Source organism: Ramularia collo-cygni (genome assembly GCF_900074925.1).
Source record: "Ramularia collo-cygni strain URUG2 genome assembly, contig: RCC_scaffold02, whole genome shotgun sequence".
Classification (NCBI taxonomy): domain Eukaryota; kingdom Fungi; phylum Ascomycota; class Dothideomycetes; order Mycosphaerellales; family Mycosphaerellaceae; genus Ramularia; species Ramularia collo-cygni.
The window spans coordinates 834,184-849,495 of NW_019716256.1; the positions used below are offsets into that span (position 1 = coordinate 834,184).

The 15,312-nt window shown below is 53.0% G+C and overlaps 6 protein-coding genes; 2 read left to right on the plus strand and 4 right to left on the minus strand.

Annotated features, from left to right (window-relative positions):
• Positions 1 to 324: 324 nt before the first annotated feature.
• Positions 325 to 1,239, plus strand: RCC_01878 (uncharacterized protein; the record flags this gene model as incomplete). Its single annotated transcript, XM_023767163.1, has 1 exon — positions 325 to 1,239. The coding sequence occupies one exon, from the start codon at positions 325 to 327 to the stop codon at positions 1,237 to 1,239; it is 915 nt and encodes a 304-aa protein (XP_023622931.1).
• A 326-nt stretch (positions 1,240 to 1,565) lies between these two features.
• On the minus strand, positions 1,566 to 2,141 carry RCC_01879 (uncharacterized protein; the record flags this gene model as incomplete). XM_023767164.1 has 3 exons in its annotated part: positions 1,566 to 1,595; positions 1,654 to 1,947; positions 2,004 to 2,141. 3 exons carry the CDS (start codon positions 2,139 to 2,141, stop codon positions 1,566 to 1,568), a joined length of 462 nt encoding a protein of 153 aa, XP_023622932.1.
• Positions 2,142 to 2,778: 637 nt separating this feature from the next.
• RCC_01880 (probable REX2-putative 3`-5` exonuclease) lies at positions 2,779 to 3,360 on the minus strand (the record flags this gene model as incomplete). The annotated part of the gene is made up of 1 exon (XM_023767165.1): positions 2,779 to 3,360. The coding sequence occupies one exon, from the start codon at positions 3,358 to 3,360 to the stop codon at positions 2,779 to 2,781; it is 582 nt and encodes a 193-aa protein (XP_023622933.1).
• A 235-nt stretch (positions 3,361 to 3,595) lies between these two features.
• On the plus strand, positions 3,596 to 5,366 carry RCC_01881 (related to nuclear localization protein NPL6; the record flags this gene model as incomplete). XM_023767166.1 has 3 exons in its annotated part: positions 3,596 to 3,647; positions 3,710 to 4,784; positions 4,835 to 5,366. 3 exons carry the CDS (start codon positions 3,596 to 3,598, stop codon positions 5,364 to 5,366), a joined length of 1,659 nt encoding a protein of 552 aa, XP_023622934.1.
• A 2,547-nt stretch (positions 5,367 to 7,913) lies between these two features.
• RCC_01882 (uncharacterized protein) lies at positions 7,914 to 9,473 on the minus strand (the record flags this gene model as incomplete). Its single annotated transcript, XM_023767167.1, has 1 exon — positions 7,914 to 9,473. One exon carries the CDS (start codon positions 9,471 to 9,473, stop codon positions 7,914 to 7,916), a length of 1,560 nt encoding a protein of 519 aa, XP_023622935.1.
• A 1,041-nt stretch (positions 9,474 to 10,514) lies between these two features.
• On the minus strand, positions 10,515 to 13,885 carry RCC_01883 (related to serine/threonine-protein kinase sck1; the record flags this gene model as incomplete). XM_023767168.1 has 2 exons in its annotated part: positions 10,515 to 13,158; positions 13,824 to 13,885. The coding sequence occupies 2 exons, from the start codon at positions 13,883 to 13,885 to the stop codon at positions 10,515 to 10,517; spliced, it is 2,706 nt and encodes a 901-aa protein (XP_023622936.1).
• Between the last annotated feature and the right edge of the window lie 1,427 nt (positions 13,886 to 15,312).

Consider the following 15,312-nt stretch of genomic DNA (forward strand, 5'->3'; position numbering starts at 1 on the left):
AGTAGCCCGGAGCCTGACTCCGTGACTTCAGAGGAGCGGAAGTTCAAAGAGGACATGATTGACAACCAAGAAAGGAGCCCGAGCCATGACTCCACCACTTCAGAGGAGTGGAAGGCAATAGAGAACATAATTGGCACCTCAGAAAGTAGCCCGAGTCCCAGCTTCATCTCAAAGGCGGCTCACGGATAGGAAACGCAGACTCTTGCCCTGCATCCTGATGAAGAAGGGGCCTTTGGTCATGATGAATTCGCCGCATTCAAGTCGAGTGGGCGTTCGACAGCGGATGTTTTTGGGCAGCCACACGAGTGGYGGGACAGGGAAAGGATGGAGCCTGGTGGAGAGGAATCCATTGCAACACAGTCGGATGATGGCGTGATACACCCCGACCTCGATGCGGAAGAAAATGAGCTTGGTGAGGTGGAGCCCAATGCCAACCATTCGGACGAAACCATGCTGCGGGCGCCGGACTCAAAAGTTCAGGAGCCTGCTCAATGGCAGGTTGAGAGAGGCGAGCCCAATGCAAACAACTCGTACGAAACCGTGCCAAACTGTTCGTTCGAGACCATGCTGCGGGCGCCGGACTCACAGGTTGAAGAGCCTGCTCAATCGCAAGTCAAGAGAGCCGAGCCCAATGCAAACAATCCGTACGAAACCATGCCACCATATTCGTTCGAAACCATGCCACAACATTCGTACGAAAACATGACAGAATCTACGTACGAAACCATGGGGCGGGTGAGGGAATCGCGGGCTCAGCAACCTCGGCCCGTCAAGAAGGGAGTCGACCCCAATGATAAGTCTCAAGCCATACCTGTGGCCCATTTTCAGACCATCGCCATAATAGACGTACATAAGCTGGAGCAAGCGATGGCTGCTCTGGCTAAGGAGCGTCAGTACCCTCTTAGAATCGATTACACCAACCGGTCGACCCGAAACTTGTACCTCACGCTCTTCATTACCGTCGGTAACAAGGCAATGTTTTTCGGAAACACTGTAGACGAGCACGACGCGGTGGGCATCGCCTCGTTGCTGAAGGACGAAGACTGGAGATCCACTAGACGGATTCGCTATATAATGGACCTTCCACAACGGCCAGGACCCTCTATACCCGGCGAAGTAGTTCGTCGCTTGCGCCTGAATGTCACGGTGTACGCGCAACGCAGACGAGTCGAGTATGTCCGTGAGACGTTCCACGCTTCCCAAATCTGCGACGAACGCTTCAAGACCCCAGACTCCTGAATCCTTCACAAGATCAATCCCAGCTTTCTTGGCATATTGCATGATAGATTTGATATACGAGTATTCCATATCCGGTCCAGAGATTTCGCTTTGGTGAATGTAGAGCGCCATTACGAGGCCCAAATCACGGTACTCGGAGTCCTTTTTCAATTGGTCTGCTTCGTCGACGACATTGAGTGCAGTCAGGATTGCACAGCCGATTAAGCTGCAGAGGTTCTCCACGCGTTCTCCGTCGTCGGCTAGAGGCCATTGGTCTGCTAGTGGGTGATTGAGGAAGTGGGCTAGGAAGGCTGTTTCGCTCCAGATTWGTTTGGTGGTTTTCGCTTTTACTGCTTTGTCGAGGTCGTGGAGCTGTACTACTCGTTAATTTTCATGTGTGCATGCGGTAAGGTGAGGGAATAAAGGGTAGCGTACGGCATTCTCGACCAGCTGAATTGTGCCGTAGGCTTGGTAGTCGTTGTAAATGTACATGTCAAAGGCATCCGGATCAACATATGTGGCGAAACGGCAGTAATCATGGTATTTCTTGAAGGCGGACCAGGGGATGATGAATTTGTGATCTGGATGTTCCGAGGCGGGCTTTTTGTGGAGGTCGTCGTCGGAGTTTTCTTCTGGATCTTGGTCTTCGTCGTCTTCATCTGTGTCGCGGCCATAGGGTGGTATGTTGAGGCAGACGTATTCGTAGGGTTCGAATTCGTTTTCGAGAGCCTGTCGGCTTTAGTTGCTGGCTGGAGATCGGAGGAGAAGATGATGGTTGGTCATACCTCCAAGGTGGCTTCATCTGGTGTTTCTGATCCTGAATCATTATCATTTGTGGTGTTGTTCGTCTGGTCTGTCTCGACTCGTTTTGGGTCGGGCTCGGACTCTGCGGCGCGAGACGATGGACGTTTGGATGTCGGCATTGTGACTGCTAGATGTTGTGTGAGTTATGTGAAGGTGGTGTTATTCTGGTGGCGTGAGATCCGGGGAGAAGTCTTCAATCCGTCTGGAATAAATACTGTTCGCTGCAGCTCCCAATGCCAATGCCGCGTCGTGGGTAAACATACGTCATGATCGTCACAATCGTGATCGTCTCAAGTGACACGCTAAAACGCGTCCACATTGTGGAATTCCATTGGGTAGATGAGGCATATTGAGGACTGGAATTGCTAATGTCCTTCTCAGTCCTGCATTGTTTGATGCATGTGTACCCGATGTTCTTCTCATCGTCCCTCCATTGAGCTTGGATGTACAAACGGACAGCAAGACAATAATGGCTGTCAGATGGCTTAGATATGACCTACTTACCTGTATATGTGCCATGGCATCTTGCATTGCTGTCCGACCCCAATGACCGCAACGCTGCATGCGGCGTGCCTCTGCCCCGTGGATGTCACTGCCAATCACTCAGTAAGGACAGCCGGGCTCTCCGATGCGAGAATGTAGCATTAAGATCTGGCAACCTTGGAGTGTCTCATTGCCACCGTCAGAATGTCATGGAGAGACACTCCATGTGTTCAATTCGGAGGCACCAATCTTGCAAGCGCTGACCTACACCCATCACACTTCGCCACCAGGCGTCTGAAAGAAGACTCTCCTGTAGAATCTCGCTTCCTCAATGCTCTCCAGGATATCAGCCTTGGCCTCATGCAGACCCGCCTTTTGCGGACTCTGCTTGATGATGGGTTCTGGTGCCCATCGTTTGGCGGCCTCTTTGATGGCACTGACATCCAGAATTCGATGATGCAGGTGTCTGACGACCTTTCTCCAAGGCTCCTTGACCAGGAAAGACTTGTCGGCATGCACGGTATTTCCAGCTAGCAAAGCCCGTTTTCTTTCTGGTGCGAACTGCTGAATATAGGCCAGAAGCTCGGTGGCGGCCTGGTCGGCGGTCGTGGTAGAAGCTAGACATGCGGCGGTGAGGCCAGAGTCGCCATGATGGGACGTACACCACTCGCCCATCTTATCCAATTGTTCCTGCGAGTGATGGATAACTGCTTCATAGCCCGTCTCATCCAGCACATTCAGCTCATAATCCGTGACGAAGCAAGCCAACGACATGATGCTGTCATTCTCGACATCCAAGCCCGTCATCTCGCAGTCAATCCATGCCAGCGGCTGTCGGGAGCGGGACTCGGGCATCTTGTCTAGATATGTAATGTTGAGTGAGCAAGAATGAATGAAACGTGGGATGTGTCGAATGGCGACGGGTAAATCCCGGCTAAATCAACACCCGCTAGAGGGAAGCTCCCTCGCGTCCCAGGTCAATCTTGCATCTGCAATCCAGGGACGCGGAAAGCTATACACGCTCACATTCTGATCTCGCCAAGCCATCGCAAAGCATCCTAACCCTCGACCACCCTGGTCGATTGCCGAGATGCCGTTTAAAAAGGGCCGCAAGAGCACGCGAATCTCCCTAACAAATACCCGTAAGCGCCTCCGCGCCATCCACCACAAATGTCAATGTCGCAAGCAACTAACCTGACTGCAGGCGTATCCGCACCTCCAGTGGTGCACGACGGATCCGATGAGGAAATGGCAGAGGGAGACGGCGATGTTGTATACGACGATGCGCGCGACGCGACTCCCCAAGAAGATGTAGCGGAGGAGGACGAGGAAGACGAGGAAGCGKCAACCCCAGCTGCAGAGGACGACGACGACGAGGATGACGACGACGATGCGACTCCGACGGTCACCACAATCCCGCGACGGAGAGGGCGAGGAGGTCGGCCGCGGTCACGCATAGGCTATGGCAACACCCCGGACCCCACCGGAGACGATGGGAGCGAATCTGGCACACCAATGCGCCGGAGACGAGGCCGCCCTCCAGGCACGGGCGGTGGGAGAGGTAGTGGGCGGGGAAGAGGGCGCGGAGGTCGCGGACGTGGTAATGCCCATTCCGATGCGCCGCGGTTCATCATCGACAAGAACGGCCGGGCATTGGATGTGGTGGACGACGAAGCGCTGGTCGACGACGATCCCGAGGGCAATGAGAAGGTCGATAAGAAGGGCCATCTTCAAGGAGGGCGGGAGTATCGTGTGCGCACATTCACCATCATGGGCAAGGATGAACGCCTGTACATGCTTTCTACGGAACCCGCACGTTGTTGTGGTTTCCGTGATAGTTACCTCTTCTTCACCAAGCACCCCAAGCTCTACAAGGTCGTCGTTGGCGATGAGGAGAAGAAGGATCTGATCGACAGGGATATCTTACCCAACAGCTACAAAGGACGGAACATTGGAGTGGTCACTGCCCGCTCCGTCTTTCGCGAATTTGGAGCCAAGATCATTGTCGGTGGACGGCGAATCATAGACGACTACAAAGTTGCGGAAGCGAGGGCGAACGGTGATGTGGAAGGAGAGCTCGCAGATCCAGACGACCATGTCCCTGACTCGCAGGAAGCCTACAACCGCAATCGATACGTGGCGTGGTTCGGTGCAAGCGAGGTATATCGAGCTCAGGCGGGTGGCGGGACCATGCCACATACAAAGCAAAGTGGTGCGCTCAAGCGGAGGAACAACTGCACTCTACAAAACTGGCAATTCATGCATGCGAAGGAGGCGAGGTATGTTGTGCGTGTCGTGGGAAGAGATCACAGACTAACTGATCTCGCAGCAAATTCAACACCACACTTGCATCCCTCCGCCAAGCGAATCTTGACGGTGTCTACGACCCCAACACCAACATGATGTTCTACCCAAAGATCATGCAGCCAACACATGCCAAATGGGAGCAAATCCCACCCGAGCCCGCGGCATCTGAAACGAAACCTCATCTCACGAACGGAAATACCAACGGCCACAATCACGACGCAATGGACGTAGACCACCACACTCGTTCCGTCTTCCCAAAAGTCCCGGCCGTGATCTCGCGAAACTTCACAGTCATAGACACGGCCTTTTCCTCTGCACCTCTCTCCAACGCAGGCTACCCAGGACCTGACGGCCACGTCTTCGACCCTTCATCAGGACCCAATGGCCTCAGCACAGTCTCTCAAGACCTCATCGAAGAGCTTCCAGAAGAGTGCAGGAAAGCTTTTATGCAGGCGCGCGATTTGGAGTTGGGATGGAAACGTTCTTGGGGCACGGAGAGTCAGTGTTGTCAGCGCCAGGGTTTGAAAATTGGCCTCAATGGGTACCCGGTTTGATGTTATCCGGGCGTTGGGCGAATGAGGCGTTCTGGCATAGAAGGTGGCATCATTATCGACCTGCGTGGTGGTCAGGATAAAAGGTTAGGGAACAGGGTCTTACTTCTGTGGGTTTCATGAATCTTATGGCATGGTCTGGTTTATGGAAGGTATGAGGACCGACGGTGCGTTTTTGATGTGGTGGGATGGTATGCTCACTGCTTTGCAGATTGAATGAACGAAGCGTCAAGCCTAGATGGCTTTGCAAGCGTGTTAGAACTACCTTATTCCGGCTAACTGTGACGGTGTTGTCGATGAATGTGCTGGCTCCTAGCTCACTCCATTTCATTCGTTGCCGCAATGTTCAACAGTCATTGTGGGTGTGTCGTCTGAAGATAGTTTGACACACACAAGAGCGCTGTTTGAGGATGAGCAGTAGTGGTATGTTCATTGTCAGGACACCCTACTTGCCTGCCAATGAGGAGATTACATGTATGTTTGATGTTGTTGGTGGAAACCTCTTCGGTGTAACGAACAGAGTCTTTCAAGCAAACAGACGGGTCAATATAGTCAGAGTTTCAGACAGAAAGGACGAAATCAATCCAGTAAGTTCCTTTTTGGATATCTCCCCTACTCAGATCATCAACATCACATCTACACCGCAGAATATACGTCCATCACCACTAGTATACACACATCTTTTTACATGCTCGCAGCGGCGACCTCCTCAGACTCCATACTTTTTTTTTTTGGCGTAGCATGAATGGTCACGTCCGATGCCACTGTTTCGATCTTGATGCCTTCATCAGTGAGCCTCCACCGATACAATACCTAGAGTCATGTGCTTCTCGTTGGAGGTCGCAGGTCGTCTCACAAGGAACGAGACTGGCGGAGACACATTCATTCACTTCAACTTTGCCAAGAAATTCGATATAATTCCGTGCGCCACACAGCCTCCGGAGATCCCCGAAGATGTCGAAGCGGCGTTTACTCTTCAAAGCCCAAGGACTTGACCATCTCTTCTACGCTATCTTCCTCGATCTCGCATCACACAGGAAGATCTCACTCGCAAGCCTCGAGGTCAGGCATCAAAACGTGTAAGCAGTCGCATCTCCTACCTATGAAGCGCATACCTAACTTTTTCTTCCCGATAGTGCAATGCCTCCCGCACACGCACACATGAAGAAGCGGCACTACTGTCCCGTGTGCCGCACCTTTTACCACGAGATATGGGCTAATTTAAAGTTTGTTAGCGCGAACGTCAGTGAATGACCAAAATCTCGGCTTCAAGCATGCGGAGCGGCATTCGTAGAATAGCAGCGCCACGCATTCACATCAGGAACTAAATAGCTCCCATTCATTAGGGAGTTGACCGCATATGTKAATACGTGAATTCGAAAAGGTGTACTATTGTCACCCACGAGCGTCGTCAATTACTTGCCCTTGCTACTACGCGCATCAGCGAACATGACTATTCACCGAGACGCCACGATTCACTGCAGTCTTGTGCTATTCACTGCTACAGCTCGTTTGCATTCGCTACTATTTGACCACGCTGTCAAGTTGACTCTTGAGAAAAACAACACGCGGAACCAACAGGTACAACAAGGATCAGAACCAGAACCAGAACAATTACTACTACAACATCCTCACACCGAAGTCGTAAGTGTCTCGAAGTTACTCGCACAAGTCAATGCTAATATTGTAGCTACCAGTTCCACTATGCCTGACGTCGAAGACGAAACGCACCACTGCGTAGGCTGCAAACACCACTCTCGCACTAAGATGGGTTTCTGTCGTGATCATTGCACCGTCTGTCCGATTCACACAAATTGGTTCTATCAGAACAACGAAGGGTGTCTGAAATGCAACAACGAGGCTAAGGCGAAGATCATAGCTGCGAGCAAGGCGAAGGACAAAAAGAGAGAGGACGACAAAAAGGCGGAGGATGATAAGTTCATGAATACGAAACCGGGTAGAAAGGGAAAGGCGAAGTGGACGAAGGAGCAGTGATTGTATTGCATGGCATTATGACGGCAAGATTAGCATGTACGATACTCCTAGCACCAGGGAATTCAAGAAGTTATTAACAAGACCAGTGCCCTGGAAAGCTCTCTCGGTTGATCGATAAGCCACTCTGCTACTAGCAAGGGTTCTAGCAGGCCCACAATAGTTAAGCCTGCGGAGAGCAAGGCCTTAGGACGTAGTTAGGATGACTAAGGGTGTTTTGCCTCGATGAAGAATCCTTATATCGACAGCTCTGCACTAGGGATAGCGAAGTTAGTAGCTTGCAAACCTGCTTCTTTTCATGATCTCCTTTCCCAATCTTGTATCCAGTCCTATCATTTGGGTCGCCTTGAGATCAGCTTCATCCCTAAGCTTATCGTTCCATTCATTCCGTGCTTAAGTTCAGAGACTGAATGGACAATTAATACAATAACTTCTACGAGGCTCATCGGCATCATTCTGGTGCTCTGTAAGGTAGTGTTTTGTAGCTCCTTACTGAACGTGACGCCCATAGGGCCACTTCCGGAAGATCCGAATACATTGTTCTTCTTACCAAGCTCACTACCTTTCTGCGTCTTGTTCTTGGCCATGTTCTGATCGCTCTACTCGGTGCTCTACTGGGTCCTCTTCTGGATTCTCTTCCGAGTCCTCACCTTCGCTTTCCAACTCAGAGTCTGGTTCCCAATCGATCTTGCCCCCGTAAGGGAAGTAATCCCGACTCGAATTCGGATCTGGATTGTAAGATTTTGCGTAGCTCTCCACCACCCCCAATTCCAGTTCAGGTCTCCAGTGTGCTCCCATGAAGATATTTTCAAACCCATTCAGACTGTAGCTCTTCTGACGAAAGCACTCTTGAACATCGCGACGCTCTTGTGAGCCCCTAGGAAAATGCCGAGACAAGTAGAACACCAAGCTCTGTCTCAGACAAAGGTTTCGAACGTACTGATCACGGTAGACCGGCATGTCACAGTCCCGGATGAAGATTGGGTAATTGCACAGGTAGTAGAGTGGGCCTGAATGGCTTTGGTCCCAATCAATGATGCCGGTGAGTCGTGGAGGCTGATCAGGATCGGGCTGTTCGAATAGCATGTTCTGCCCGTCGAAGTCTGCGTGAGTGAGCCGATAGGGAGCCTGTAGGATGGGATCGTTGCCGTTTTGGTTCATGAAATTGACCAGAAGTGGCTCGATCTGCTCGTAGAGTTGCATGATGGGCTCTCTTCGTCGCTCAACGGGATGCAGAAAACTCGTCATGTAGTCGGTGGTGTTTTGGAAGGGTCCTCGACCGCGCTCTTCGTGTGAGTAGGTAAGGCTTTGGAGTGGACCGATCTCGCCGTTGACGTCCAGTGATCCAATCGAGTTGAAGTTCGTCTTGCAGAGCTGCGCCATCACATCCGCGATCTGCTCAATGACTGCGTACATGTGGGCAGGACGCAGCTCTTCCCAAGTCTTGTATAGGTGCCGCCCGGGAAGTTTTTCCATAAGCACAAAAGCGGCACCGACAACATGGTCTGGGTTGAAATTGACGAAGAAGATCTCGGGCACAGGGATCGTAGTATGCCGACGAACATAATCGACAGTAGCAGTCTCACTCTCAAGCACGCCCAGCGCCTCTTTCCGGTTGCGCGTGAGTCTACCGAGGCAGCTCCAGCCATCTTCGAATAGCAGCTCGCGGATCTCGTGGTATGCTCCTTTCGTAAGAGTGAGAACTTCAGTGCACTTCCCGTGGTTGCCGGGCAGGAAGTAAGTGGCAATATGCTTCAGTGCCTCATGATTGACCTGAAGCTTAGGCGGTTCTTCGTCCCGCCATTCACTGTTTCCACTGGAGCAGGTTTCCTTGCCTTCTTCTGGCGACTCGGCATTCGGACCAGCATCAGTAGCCTCGCCACCCACAGCCTCATCATGCGGGTTCGTGGATTCGGACGAAGACTCTTCAACATCAGGCACGCCGTTTCCTCCTGATTTGGATCGAGTGTTTGGTAGTGTTTCAGTGACATTTCCCTCGGTGCTGTTGAATTCAAGGCGCTCCTCGTCCGCTGTGTTTGGTGGTGTTCCAGTGACATTTCCCTCGGTATTGCTGAGCTCAAGGCGCCCATCGTCCACTGCCCGATCCTCAGCGTCCATGATATCAGAAACTCAAACTGCTGGCGCGCACGCGGTAGCTAATAGCGTTCCGATGTGCTGAATGAAGGCCGTAGTCTTTGATGAATGGTGTACCCCAGCTGCTTGAGTGATTCGATCTTGTGTATGACGAGCACAACAGTTTACCTGCTGGATCGAGTGTTCTGGTGTTACTTGGAAAATTCGGTGATGTCGAGGCGCAAAAGTGCAAAGTTGTTTGCTTCTGAAGAAACGTAGATGCGGGAGCAAACGAGCGTCCGGGAGGAATCACGTGCAGAAATGGAGCTAGTGTTGGACGCTCGCTGTATTCACTCCAGCTCAGCTGCGAGAAAGAGCGAGAGAGTTTTGACATGTGAAGATGCGGAAGGAGACGGCACAGTACATGAAGGATAGGAGACAGCTGATTTACCTGAAGATCTGGAATCACCTGAACGAAAAGTTGAATCACTTACACCTCTCCCAAACATCATTAATCACACCTTTGCATTTCACTCAGCGCTAACAGAACGATCGCTATGCATATAAACCCTTCCCCGCACGCTGCAGAAGTTCATATCAAACATCCGACGGCAAACTGGTATCGTTCCTCTCAGCCTTCCGCGCGCGCAAAACCCTCGGATTGAAACAATTAAGGCAATCTCGCATTATGGCACCCGAGTAACGAAACGCCCCGAGCAACAAAAGGTAACGATGCCGCCCATGTGTGTACGCTGCGAAGAAGAAACGACCGCTCCAGAGGAATTAGGCAAAGCGTAGGTGATAAGCTCTGCTAGTCGCGACATCCTACTATTGGATGTCATGAAAAGGAACACAATGCGTACTGATGTCTTGTGATGTGCAAGGCAACACCACTATGTGCAAGGGGTGATATGCACAGAGACGTGGCGTATGAGCCGCCAGGTCGTTGTGGGTGTGAATGTGTAGGTGTACGTGCTTTTGGGGTATTCGCTTCATTGAATGCAACAGTCCTTCCTTGAGGCCTCTCAATGCGCCAGCCGATGCACGTCGTAAATCCAGTCATGTCTCATGGGTCATTCGGTACGCTCAAATGTCATCGAGCATGCCGTGGTTGAAGTCTTCGTCGACATTGGGCGCATTGGTCGGCTCGAGACCGCTCATTCTATCACCGGCCTTATTGCTGAAGGTACGCGATAGACGATTGTTGTCGATGGAGCTGTCCATGCCTGGATCTGTGTTTCCAAATTGCTGTTCGAGCGTACTCTCGTCCACAAAAGTGAAACCCTTGAACTGGTTCTGCATCGTGGGACTCAATGGAGTGCTGTCAGTGTTGATTCCACTGGCAAGGGCGGCGGCTCTAGCGTTCAGTGACGATCCCTCTCCTCCAGCGTCGAGGGCGTTGGTGAACTCCGGATCGAAGTTGCTGGTGTCCAGCTCACCCTTCAACTTTGGCTTGAATGGCGGTGGGCAGAGCTTCTTGCTGAGCCGATCCCAGTCCACATCGTGGAAGAAGGGCTGGGCCATCAGCTCCTCGGCGTCTAGCTTGGCGCCCAGACGATGTGCCGGGTTACGATTGAGCAGACCCTTGACAAAGCTTCTGCCGTCCGCCGATAGCGCATCTCTGGGGAATCGAACCTTGCCAAACGCAATGTTCTTGTACATCTGCTGTGTGTCTTCGGCGTAGAATGGTGACCAACCGCAGCACATCTCGAAGACGAGCACTCCCAGGGACCAGAAGTCGACCATCTTGGTGTAACCCTGCTCGTCCAACAGAACTTCTGGGGCCAAGTACTCAGTGGTCCCGCAGAAGGTGTTGGTCGTGTCGTTCTTGGCAAGATTCGCCTTGGACAGGCCAAAGTCACAGAGTGCGATGTGGCCGTTCGCGTCCAGCAGGATGTTCTCCGGCTTGAGATCACGGTAGACGATGTCGTGCTGATGCAGGTGTCGTAGTGCCAGGATAAGCTCTGCAATGTAGAACTTTGCCCGCTCCTCGACAAAACGACCTTCCTTCTGAAGATGCCAAAAGAGCTCGCCGCCGGACATGTAGTCCGTGACCAAGTAGAGATCGGCAGCGGTCTGAAATGAGAACTTCAATCCAACGATGAAAGGCGACTCGGTCGTGGCTGTCCGCACAAGGATGTTGCGCTCTCCTATGGTATGCTGAATCTCCTTCTTTTGGACAATCACTTTCTTTGAGAGGACCTTCATGGCATAGATGCGCTTGGTATCCTTCTTTCTCACCTGGAAGACTTGGCCGAATGTTCCCTTTCCAATCAACTTCAAGATTTCGAAGTCGTCTGGGCCAAACGTCCTCTTGCCTGCCACATGGAAGGCAATGCGGAGATGGATCTCGCCTGTGACCGTTTCATTACGGCCCTCTCGAGATCGCAGCTTGTACCAGTCCTCATGCTGGTGCTCGTAGTCGTCGAGGTTGAGTGGTAACCGAACGTGACCGATGAAGGATTCGTTGTTCGCTCGGTCGTACACGGAGATGTCAATCTCATTGTTCTCACCCACCACATCAAACGTAGTCTTGTGCCGCCAGATCGGATCGGTTGTCTCCACATGGCCAGGCTTGACGTTGTTGGAACCCCGCCTCATGCCCGCAATGTTTGTCTGGCTCGTTTGGCGACTCTTCAAGCCTGGAATCGCCATGGGTGTCCCAGAGCCACTGCCCAACCGCTTCATCGCCACACCCTTGACAAGACTCTCCTCTGCGGGCTCATTCTCCACCGCAGTGTCCATTTCGTCCTCTTTTGGTCCGCCAGAGATGTCCTCATTCAGCTGAAAGATGCACACGACATATGGGTCCACGGCTGGGCGAATACCCCGCGCCTCTTCTATGCTGACCTCCAATTGCCCTCTTGCCTGCCGGAGCGAAGGCGAATGTGCGCGGGAGCCGCCGGAGCTGGAGCGGCTCGTCTTGTTGTTCGCATGTGGCACGTTTGCAACCTCGTCGTCTTTCGATTTCATGACGTACGAGCCAGTTCGCGGGGTGTGAGGAGGGGTGTTCTGAGCAGCATGGCTTGTCAGCACCGCATTCTCCAGGCGCTGTGAGTGAGAGATTGGGGATTGTGGTACGGAAGCAGCGCTAATGGAAGCAGCACGTGAAAGATCTGCAGAGGGGCTGGTGATGTGGGCGGAGATCGCGGGCTGGGAGATGCTCAGGCTGGTGAATTTGGACAACGTATCCCGGCAGAGCTGGGACGGCAGTGTGGACTGCGGCTGCCCATTCTCCGTGCACGCCACCGAGGGCAGGCGCGAGAGAGATGCAGCCACAGTCGAGCCGTCGGAGCTGGCCTCGACGTCACCCATGGCGAGAAATGATGAGGAGTTGGACAGCGGAGGCGTGGGGTAGGCGTGCTGTTGTTGGGGAGGGGGTGGAGGTGTGATTTTTTCATGTGGCAGAAGCGGCGGTGACCCGAGCTTCTGGTTCTCGGTCTCGCCGAGCGGCTCTAGCGATGCTCCTGCCAGCGCGCTGGGTGTCGCTTCTGTGCTTTCTTGGGAATGTGCAGGTGCAGGTGCAGTTGCATTTGCAGGAGCGACGGATTCTGCGGAAGGTTTGTTGGAGCGCATGGAGTCACGAACCTGCGCAAAATAACTCGACAGCCCGGGCAGTCGCTTGTCGTGGAGGTCTGGTCGCGGCGTTGCCGTACCGTTGGGTGGGGTGGATGAGGCGGAACCAATGTGTTCGTGGTCATCGTCATGCTGCATCTTAGTGCTTTGGCTGCTGCGAAGGAGATCAGCCATCTTCGCTACATTCGCAAGGCTGATTGACGCTGGTTGTTGTTATTTGCACAAAAGGTGGAAATTGACCAAGAAAAAAGTAAACAATCTCGCGCGCTTGGATACGGGAAGAGGATACACTGGACTCGCGGAATGGTGAAAACGAAGACTCGTTCATTCGTTCTCTGGCGCATTGCACCGGACCGAGGCCGCCCGATGAAGCGCCAAAAGAGCGATTGAAGGGTCTGCGGATTTTGCCCCACGCTCTTCACGCGAGTTGAAGTGTTGAGATTTTCCCAAATCCGGCCCCTCGGCACTTCTTTTGGAGGAATGCGGCGAGCATTTTCAGAACAACTTCTCCTTTTGCGTCGGAGTGTTGCTCCGTTCTGGATGGCTCTGCTTCCGGAGTCCTGATCGGTGGAAATCTCCCATCTACCGTACCCAAAACCCGGAATTTGCAAGTTGCGACCCACTAATGATGCACAGACGACATGTCGTGAAGGCCGGAGCATTGCATTGTGGTGCTTTCGTTGCGATGCGTTGCGTTGCGTCTCGCTGCGGTGCTTTCATTACGGAGCTCCGGCGATTATTCCAGTGGAAAGATTCAGGTAGCTCCCCATGCCCAAGTGTGGAGAACTGTAATTGCAAATGACGAAAGGGACGACTTACCCATGCAGACTATGCGTCAGAGACTGCCGCAAAAGATCAGTTGCGGTATACTGGCCCTCCATGCTGATAGTGGAGGCACTGCTGCCCGGACGAACGGCAGGAYGCGTAGCGTTCGTTTGGCTTGCAGCAACGGTCGCCGTTGTCGTTGAGAGTGTGGGGATGGCCGATGAGCTCTTCGTCGAAACGTGTCCTGGCCGACGAGGAGGATGCGAGCGTTGTGGGTTCGACGGTGCTGCGTCTTGAAGGACCTTGAGCGTCTGTGATGACTGCGAACGCTTCCCCAAGCTATCGCGTAGCTTGTCCTCCACCTTTGCTCGTCAGGCCMACGGCGGGGCTTGTCCGGGTAATTCTTATCGTAACGTCGTTGACGTCGTCGGCGACGATGTACAGCGCTGCGGCTGTCAAGCTGGCGTGATTATGGGGTAAGCAGCTGCACTCGAGTTGACGAGATGATCGAGACTTCGAGCAGTCGAGGACAAATGATGATGGTGGGAACAATGTCAGTGTCTGGGAGACAGGAACCAGAGATCCTAAACGCCGCAGACGCAAAGATCGACGCCGGGGCAAGCAAGGATGGCTCGCCCAGAGGTTCGACAGTGCTTCTTCGCCTCTCTGCCACGTGCAAAGAGATTCGATACCCGGCCGTGAAGCTAAATCCAGCCGGCTGTCTCAAGGATGAACTCGCAGTCTGATCGTTGTCGGCTTGCGACGTTCTTGTCGTTGCTGCGTTCATATATCACCAGCGGTGATCCCTGTTATGCGTAAGCTCTTATCATTCTGCCCCTCACACGCATGCTCTTCACCCAATGCACACGTATGCCTCCCGTAAGGCACGGTCAGTCCGACAGCCTGGAGCTGCACGCGTTTGGTTTCGCAGATCTTTTGGTGTAATCAAGAGCACCAATCTACCTGCGTCAGGAGCCAGGGCGCCTTGGAAGAGGCAAAGTCGGCATGTGCGAGAGCGAGAGTTGTCATCACATGGCGTGTGATTTCGACTTCATTCACACCCGGCTGCCAGGGGCCTTTGCAGGTTTGAGGTGGTGGTCTGTTGATGGTCTCAGGCTGCTGGAACATGGAGCTGATGATCCCGTGGTCTCGAGAACGGCAGCGGCATCGAATGCGACTGCAACCTAACAAAGAACTGATATCAGAAGCTGAAAGACCCTTGCTCACACCGCAGACGGTCGGTCTGCTTCCAGTCTGTTGCACTGCGCCCGTGACAGGCTGCGCTAACCCGGTGGGCATCCAGCACAGGGATGAGCAAACGGCGCTTCTCGGAGAGAGTAGCTGTTGGACCACTGCCCCGGGACCAACGTCGCGTTGAGGCCCGAGGAACCTGCATCCTTGTCCAGAGCATGATCGATTGAGAGAGAGTGGCCATGGCTGTGGACAGCATTGCGGAAGATATCTCACGTTAGCAAGTGGTGGAGGAGTAATCGGAGAGGCGATCGATAGAATCTCGCGTAACACGGCAGCAACGACAAACAAG